General features: G+C 63.4%; 1 protein-coding gene across 1 annotated transcript in view; it reads left to right on the top strand.

The window, feature by feature from the left end:
- DOK7 (docking protein 7) overlaps positions 1 to 9,027 on the top strand; it is a 30,364-nt gene that overhangs the window by 12,072 nt on the left and 9,265 nt on the right. Inside the window, 3 exon segments of the mRNA XM_023738000.1 lie at positions 5,133 to 5,252; positions 7,419 to 7,529; positions 8,665 to 9,025. Of these exon segments, the coding sequence (XP_023593768.1) occupies positions 5,133 to 5,252; positions 7,419 to 7,529; positions 8,665 to 9,025 (592 nt within the window).

The raw sequence follows: 9,027 nt of genomic DNA, 5'->3' as shown, positions 1-9,027 counted from the left end.
CAGACACCCAGGGTGGAAGGCACGCAGACACCCAGGGTGGAAGGCACTCAAAATATATTGGCCAAAACAATGGACTCAGGGAAACCCTGGTGGCACAGTGGTTAAGAGCTCTGGCTGCTAACCAAAAGGTCAGCAGTTTGAATCCGCCAGCTGCTCCTTGGAAACTCTATGGGGCAGTTCTACTCTGTCCTATAGGATCGCTATGAGTCAGAATCGACTCAATGGCAATGGCTTCCCCCCCCACCCCACCCTAGAAGGCTCATCTTCTAGCACTGTATCGAATAGTATTTGTTGTGCTCGATAGGGTTTTCATTGGCTGATTTTTTGGAAGTAGAGTGCCAGGCTTTTCTCCCTAGTCTAAGTCTGGAAGCTCTTCTGAAACCTGCCCACAATGGGTGACCCTGGTGGTATTTGAGATACTGGTGACAGAGCTTCCAGCATCATAACCCCCATTTTACAGATGAGGAAGCTGAGGCACAGAGTGGCCGGTAACTCGCTCAGGCCTGTTGTCTGTGCGTGGTGGAGCTGGGATGTGGCCCCCGTGCCTGACCCTGAAGCCTATGCTTTGCTTGGTGGTCAGCCTATTGGGGGACAGGGCTGCCCTGGGCATTTGGGGAGCAGAGACAATGATGTGGTCCCACCCTCTGCTCAGCCTCTTGTCTTCCGGCTGCCCAGGACTGTCCCTGCCCCTCCGTCCCACAAGACCCAGCCTGGTGCCCTTGTCGATGCCTGCCAGGAGCCAGCCCGGCCCCTTCCTCTTGGATAACGAAAGCTCCCTCGTGCACAGGACAGGCACTCTGGGCCGCAGCCAGGCAGCGCGGTTAGATTGAGCGGAGCTCTCTGCCTGATAACCTGGACATTACCAGCTTGTTCTCAGCCTCCACTCTTCCTCCTGGGGCGGTCTCACCCCAGCCCAGGGCAGGCACGGTGTCCCTGGGCCCTGAGAGGGATGTTCAGGCGTGACAGCACTTGCATCCTCTTCCCCCGAGGGTTCCCATGACAAGGTACGGCTCACCTGCAGGTTCCTGGGCACAGGTTCCCCCCACTCCCTGGCCCGAGGTTCCCATGACGACGGTCAGCTTGTCTGCAGGCTCCACAGCCATGGGCAAGTCTCTTGACCTTCCTGAACCTCAGTTTCCTCGTCTGTGCCACGGGCACTATTGTGCACATAGTATGGCCGTGGGTACAGAGTAGCAGCCTGTGTTCTGGCCTGCTCGGCAGACCCTCGCCCCCAAGCCTCAGCCCAAGCCATTGCCATTGAGTCGATTTCAACTCATAGCAACCCTACAGGATAGAGAGGGTTTCCAAGGAGCAGCTGGTGGATTTGAACTGCCAACCTTTTGATTAGCAGCCGAGCTCTTAACCACTGCACCACCAGGGTCCCAGCCTCCCTAAAAAAAAAAAAGTAACAAACACCCCCGAAGCTTAGTAGCTTATGATAAAGGCGGTTTCATCAATTGTGATTCTGTGGGTCAGGGATCTGGGCTCGGCAGGGACATCTCATCTCTGCTCCATACGGTGTTGCCTGTGGTCACTTGGCCAGCGGCATTCATCTGGAAGGTCCAGGATGGTCTCAGACATGTCTGGGGCCTTGGTGCTGGCTGTCGGCTGGGAGGCCTCAGTTCTTCTCTGGGTGGCCTTGTGCCAGCAGGATAGCCTGGGCTTCTGACATGGCGGCTGGGGAGGCGAGCCAAAGGGGAAGCTGCCAGGCTCCTTAAGGCCTCGGCCCAGAACTGGCAAAGCGCCCTTCTGCTGCATTCTACTGGCCCGAGCAAGCCCCAGGCCAGGCCAGATTCCACAGCAGGGGAATGGACCCTGCCTTTCAGGGAGAAGCGGCCTGCAGGGATGGGGATGGAAGGACCTGTGGCCGTCATCTTTACAGACAGTGACCACACATGTATAACGTGGCAAAACTGGGTCAGTCTTCTTTTTTTCCTCTTCTCCCCCACACAAATAGGAAGTACAAAGAACGCCTCCCTGGGGAGAAGACCAGGGCCCTGGGGGCTTCTGTTCTCCCCTCTTTCATCCACAGCCAGCACTGAGGGCCAATGGAGCATCAGCCCTTGGGCCACAGGTGACTCGGCTGTGGGCCCGGCCTGCAGGGAGCTCAGGCTGGCAGCCAGGACAGTGGGCAGACAGATTAGGGGACGAGTGGAGTGCAGAAGGCGGAGAAGGCTTGTAACGTCACTGAGTGAACGTCGGATTAGCCGAGCAGGGCCAGGGGTCAGGAAAGGCATCCTAAAGGTGGCGTCCCGTGAACGAAGTCTGGAAAGACAAGTGGGCATTTGCAGGTGGACGAGGGTGTCAGAGGTAGGAATGGCAGGCCTCCTGGGTGAAGGGAAAGCTCGGGTGGGAGTGGGGTGGTGGTGGTGGGGGACCGGAGAGTGGGGACCGAGAGGGGGCAGGTGAGCCGTGCCTGGGAGGCCGTGCCGCAAGGCTGACCGGCCCACCGAGATGTGCACCTTCATGGAGGGGCAGCCACAGTGCGGTGTGACCCTTGAGGCCCTGGGCTTGTGGCGGGCTGTGCTCCCAGGCCTAGCCTGGCCGTGGCCACGTCTTCCGGAGCGTGCTCCGCCGCAGACGCCCTGGAGGAATGCCGGCTGGCTCCACTCTCTGCGGTAATGGGTTTTTTATAGTTGGGGGACTAATTGTCCCGTGGCCTCTGCCAGCTGCCATAAGCTCGGGATTAGAGGCCCAGCCTTTTGTGAGAACTGGGGCCGAGCGGGCTAAGCCCTTCCCGGGGTGGGGTGTGGAACGGTGGACGGGGACAGCAAGAGGCCGAGAGATGTGGCCAAGGGGCCGCCAGCGGACACCAGCTACGCTGCCCACCGCCAGGCTCTTGGGTGTGAGGTCTCGTCCAGCCCATCCGGCCCCCTCCTGTCAGAGCCCTTGCAGGCCTGTGAGCCTGAGGGTGTCCCCCCGGGTGGGTGGCGGGTGGGCGCCAGCCTCCACTCCACACGTCCCTTCTGCTTGTGGTTAGTAGCAGAACCAGAGTCCTGTGGGGCCGGGAAGTGCCAGTGGGCTGGCTTGCGTCCCTTGTCTCTGTGACTGTGTCCGCTCTCTGGGTCTCAGTTTCTCTAGCTCTGGAGCAGGGTGACAGTGTATGTCAGGAGCCACAGGGCACGTCCCTCCCCTCTAGCACGTCCATGTGTCGGGGTTGGCCCGAGTCTCTGGAATACCCATCGCTGGGTTTGGTGCGGCGATTTCCCTGATCTCCACGCCCCTTTGCCCGCAGCCACGCCGGCCCAGAACCTCCCCCTGAGCGTGCCTTTCTTTGGGTAACAGGCAGCAGCTGAGAGCAGGAGGGATTCCTGGAGGCTGAGGCCAGTCCAGCGTCCAGCCCCTCAGGCCCCGGTCAGCGGGCTGGGCCTCAGTGGCTGCCCATTCACGCCGCCAGCCAGCGAGGGCTTCATTCACCCTTGGCAAGGGCTGCAGCCCAGCGGGAGGCCAGCAGCCGGGCGCCTGGGCACGTGGGCCTGAGTGCCCGTCACCCTGCTGACTCACCCAGGCCGCTTCTGCTGGGGGCACCTTAGGGCATGGCTGGGGTCCTGTCCTCCCAGGTCCCTTTCACGGCTGCTCATGTGGCCCGCCCAGGCTGGGGCTCCGCTCCCGGCACTTCCTTCTGGGGTTGAGGGGGTGTTGGCGGGTGCGGGACAGCCAGCCCTGGGTCGCAGCTGGCCCTGTCCGTGGGTACCTGCAGTGTGGCCCGGGCTGGTTCCTGCCACACTGGGCTCCAGCTTCCCCACCCGGAAACTGAGTGAGGAAGAGGGGGGCGCAGATGCCACAAGGACACGTGGGGGCGCCTGGGTTGTGGATGGCATCGCACATCCACGGATACATTTATTTATCCCCAGCGGCCCCAGGAAAGGAGCCCTGGGGCGCAGTGGTTAAGTGCTCGGCTGCTAATTGGAAGGTTGGCAGTTCAAATCCACCCAGGAGCTCCACGGGAGAAAGACGTGGCAATCTGCTTCTGTAAAGATTACAGACTTGGAAACCCTATGGGCCGTTCTACTCTGTCCCATAGGGTCGCTGTGAGTTGGAATCAGCTTGATGGCAGCGGGACTTCTGGGTTTGGCCTTGGAAAGGAGCTGGGATCACGTGCCGTGGGTTGGGACTGGAACCCGTGCTCTAGTGCCCGGCTCCTGTTGCTCCTCACATGGCTCTCAGTGGCTCGGCGGGGAGTGGGAGGACTGCTGTTCATTGGTGATTGAGGACATGACATATCCCATTGCTGGGGACCGATGACGTGGATGGGGACAGCGGGGCGTGGGAGGGCTGCTGTTCATTGGTGATTGGGGACATGACATATCTCGTTGCTGGGGACCGATGACGTGGATGGGGACAGCGGGACATGGGAGGGCTGCTGTTCATTGGTGATTGAGGACATGACATATCCCATTGCTGGGGACCGATGACATGGATGGGGACAGCGGGACATGGGAGGGCTGCTGTTCATTGGTGATTGAGGACATGACATATCCCATTGCTGGGGACCGATGACATGGATGGGGACAGCGGGACATGGGAGGGCTGCTGTTCATTGGTGATTGGGGACATGACATATCCCATTGCTGGTGGACCGATGATGTGGTTGGGGACAGCAGGGCATGGAGGCTGGCGGGGAAAGCTTCCTGGAAGGAATCTAATGGGACGCTATGGCTGGGACACCAGGCCCACTTCTCCAGGCCAGTGCTGTCCTCCGGAACCCCTGGCCCCCCAAGACCATCGGCAAGAAGACCCAGATGCCAGAGGAACACTCATCCCGCCACGCAGTGTCACGTTGGCCGCGACAAGGCTGGGGACAGGGACCTGAGGGCATCTCTGCACACCGTCAGCTCCACAGCCCCAGCGTGCAGGGAGGATGGTGCCTGCAGAGGTGGTGGCCAGGACGTGGTGGCCCAGCCGCCCAGGAGCAGATATGCCCTGGGGAGCCAGGCTGTGGCCGAGGGCCCCCAGCAGCCCAAGCTCCGTAGCGAGTGGGTGGGTTGCAGGACTAGTGGACTTATTAGGGCAGAGATGAGACTGAGTCCCATGTCCTCGCGGGGACATGTCTTCACAAGGGCTGGGCGAGTCAGGGAAAGTGCCTGCGCCCACCCCACGCCTCCCCACCCCTGCGTCTGTCTCCCTCCCAGGGGCTGGTGTCTTCTTCCTGTCCTCGGCCGAGGGTGAGCAGATCAGCTTCCTGTTTGACTGCATCGTGCGTGGCATCTCCCCGACCAAGGGCCCCTTCGGGCTGCGGCCGGTTCTCCCAGGTGCAGGCAGGGGCGGGCTGGGGCCGGCTGGGAGGGGCACGTGTCCAGGGGCCAGCCCCCACCCGGATTCGTCGGCCGGGTTGGTGGGCCACCCTGCCCCACCTGGCCATCTGCCCTTGTGAGCCTGTGTTGGTAGCAGTGGCCGGGGGTAGGGGGTTTCTCGGGACAGCTGGCCGACTCTCCCTCCACCGGAGTTACAGCTGCGGGAAGCCGGCTCCTGGTTGGGACCAATTAGAGGCAGCAGCACCAGACCGGGCAGTAGAGCTGACAGGGGGTCTTGGGGACCACTTGGGCTGCCCCTCTGCTTCCTGACTGTGGCTGGGGCATCGAAGCTGGCGTCTGGGCCAGAAATACCACATACCGTTGCCTGTGTGTGTATGTGGAGACGGGTCTCAGCGTGCCCCTGGGCACAGAGTGCATCTGAGGGGTACAGAGTGGCTCTGAGCTTGCCTCATCTTCCCACCCCCCTTTCCGGGGCCAAGCCCAAGGGTGACATTCCTTAATAGTCCTCAGCTGGGGACGGTGCTCAGCCCGCTGGACTGCAGGCCAGGTGGGGCTCTGCTCAGCTCTGACCCTGCCTCTGCGAAGATGAGGTGGCCTTCACTCGGGGACCATCAGGGGCCTGTGCCCAGCCGTCCTGGGAGGGTCAGTGGGGTTGTTCTTGCTCCCACAGCTTGTCACCCAAAGACCCAGGGCAGCGCCAGGTCCTGGGGGCACCATGTGTGGGTCGTGGCTGCTGACTTCCACCCCAGTGAGGCAGGCATCCACTGTCCACGTGGGGGGATGAGACCCTCAGCCACGGGACAGGTGGCCAGGTCCCGGCCATGGAGCCCAGTGTGGACTCACATCTGCACCTCCCCACATGGCCCCCAGCCAGGGTAGGCAGGCCCGAGGGTGTCCTGGGGGCAGAGGCCTAGTGACATGCCAGGTCCCGCCACAGCTCTTGAAGCCCGCTGCCCACCCCTAGAAGGAGCCCTAGTCACAATGGTTAAGGGCTCAGCTGCTAACTGGAGGTTCCAACCCACCAGCTGCTCTGCGTGAGAAGGATGTGGCAGTCTGTCCCCCTCAAGGATTTACAGCCTTGGAAACCCTTGGCAGTTCTACTGTGTCCTACAGGGTTGCTATGAGTCAGAATCGACTCAACAGCAACGGGTTTGATTTTGGTTTATGGGCGCACCCCTATGGTGCAGGGCGAGCTCAGCGGTGCTCCATTAGAGGTGCAGCGGCGCCCTCTGCTGGCGCCCTCTTGCCTCGCAGCCGCAGATGTAGCTATGGACAGCGAGTTTCTTGGGGACACCCACCCAAGTGGCCCCGCAGCTTACCCAGCAACGGCCCCGCAGGAAGCAGGATGCGTTTTAAGTGATGGAGGTCCTGCTGCTGTGTTCCTTTAAGGGACCCCCCTTCCCAGGACCAGAACATGCAGTCCTTCGTGTGAGGCAGTGAGGATGGGGGGGGTGGTGGCCCCTGAGCTGCCAGATGCTGCCTCCTGTGGTCAGCAGTGTGGCCCCTTCCCCGGCACAGGCACCCCTCACCCGCAACGTCCAGTCCGAGCCCCGGCGGATGAACGGGCACTGACCAGGCCAAGGGTGGCTTGGAGACGGGAGGGGGTGCGTGCGGGTGCTGTACGGTGCAGCCTGCATGACGGCAGTGGGTGGGAGGTGGGCAGGGTGGGAGGTGGCCTGAGGGACAGCAGCCGGGGCACCACGTGAGGATCCATCTGCAGGGCTGGGGCAGCAGGGAAGGAGGCCACGCGGGCTTGTTGCTGGCTGTGCCCTGTCTCCACCGTGGGGGCTGTGGGTCGTGGCTGCAGTGAAGCAGGTGTGAGCACATCCTCCTGGCCAGGGTGCGGCCAGGACCCTGGAGGGTCGGCCGTTGGGAAGACGGAAAATTAGTAAGACTTAGGGGGAGGGGTGGTCCAGCTGGATTGGGTTCTGGCAGCTGGCTGGGCCGGGGGCTGGAGCCTGGATGGGGAGTGGCCTGGGGTGCCTGGGTTTGGGGTCCAGTATCCAGGGTACTTAATTCTTACCCAAACCTTGTGATGGGGCTGGACCAGAGCATCCCATGACCCCTGGGGTGGCGCTGTGGCCGAGGGTCATGTAGAGGGGCGGCTGGGGCCAGAGGCAGCAGGGGCAGGGGTTCTTCTTCACTGACTATCATCTCTCACAGACCTGAGCCCTGGGGGGGCCTCGACCATGGAGGAGCGCGCCACCCAGGAGGCCCTGCAGCTAGAGAAGCGGCTCAGCCTGCTCTCCCACTTGGGCCGACCGGGCAGCAGAGGTGGGCTAGGGGCTGGGGGACACTGAAGGCCAGGGGTTGGGGGACAGGGGGTCGGGGGAACAGGGAGCTGGGAGGGGCAGGGGGCTGGGGTGGGGGCAGAAGGCCAGGGCTGTGCAGTAGAGGTGGCCCAGGGCTGAAGGGCCAGGGGGCAAGGGTTGAAGCGACAGGGAACTGGGGCTGGGCGGTAGAGGTGGGCCGGGGGCTGGGAAGACAGGGAGCCAGGGCTGGGCGGCGGAGGTGGACCAGGGGCTGGAGGCCAAGGCCAAGTGGTGGAGGTGGGCTGGGGGCATCCAGTATCCGGACCCACTTCCCAGCCCCACCACCCCAGCTGGCCCCGCCAGTACCTTCATGGGCCAGGGCATCGTAAGGTGGCCCTTCCATCCTGGGGGCTGGGGCTGGGGGGCTGGGGTGACAGGGGGCTGGGGCCAGGTGGTGGAGGTGGGCCGAGGGCCAGGACCAGGGCTGGGGAGCCAGAGGGCCGGGGAAATGAGGCTGGGGCTAGGGGGCTGGGGCGAGAGGGACAGGCATCAGAGGTGGGCTGGAGGCCAGGGCTGAGGGCATGAGGCCAGAAGGACAGGGCTGGGAGTCAGGGCTGGGCAGTAGAGGTGGGCCAACGACTGGGGGGCCTAGGAGGCGGAGCCAGGGGGACAAGGCTGGGCAATGGAGGTGGGTGGGGGCTAGAACAGGAGGTGGGGGTCCAGGGGTATAGGGCTGGGGGGATGGGGCAGGGAGGACTGGACGTTGGGGACGGGGGCAAAGCTGGGAGGAGAGGGCCTGGCTGGTGAGCGAAACCCAGCCCCAGCCCTGGTCCTTGTCTTCAGTGTGGGGGTGGGGAGACCAGAAGAGGTGATGATGTCAGGGTGGTGGCGCCCGGGTGGGGTGCGCTTGGGGTGCTGTGGGCTTGTCGAGGGCCCTTGAGTACAGGACGGAATAGCCGCCTAGCCATGCCCTGGGCTGTGAAGGTGCTGGAAGGGGCGGCCAGGGTGGGTTGCTGGGAGGTGGGTCAGGATGCTGGATGCTGAGTGGGGAGCAGGGTGGGAGGAGTTTGAGAGTAAAGGAGAGGGGAGCCCAGGCGTCAGACCACAAGCCTCCCTGAGATGAGCCCTCCCAAGCAGGCTATCCCTCTGTGCTCCAGGGGATGACCGCAGCCTGTCCAGCTCGTCCTCCGAGGCCAGCCACTCGGACGTCAGTGCCAGCAGCCGACTGGCTTCGTGGCCAGAACCATCCTCGTCCTCGGCCAGCACGTCGCAGGAGGGGCCGGGGCCGGCCACTGCTCGGGCCCTGCACCTGGGAGAGGCCTCGGCCCCAGGGGAGGCGGTGCCGGGCACCTCGCGGCCACCGCCCAAGCCACTTCGGCCACGGCAGCTGCAGGAAGTCGGCCGCCAGGGCTCCTCGGACAGCGGCATCGCCACGGGCAGCCCCTCGTCCTACTCAGGCAGCTTCTCGTCCTGCGCCGGCAGCAGCCTGGACGTGTGGCCGGCCGCCGACGACTTCGGCT

Source organism: Trichechus manatus, unplaced genomic scaffold (genome assembly GCF_000243295.1).
Source record: "Trichechus manatus latirostris isolate Lorelei unplaced genomic scaffold, TriManLat1.0 scaffold00111, whole genome shotgun sequence".
Lineage (NCBI taxonomy): Eukaryota > Metazoa > Chordata > Mammalia > Sirenia > Trichechidae > Trichechus > Trichechus manatus.
The sequence above is the reverse complement of the archived record's forward strand: the minus strand, read 5'-3'. Positions and strand labels throughout refer to the sequence as shown.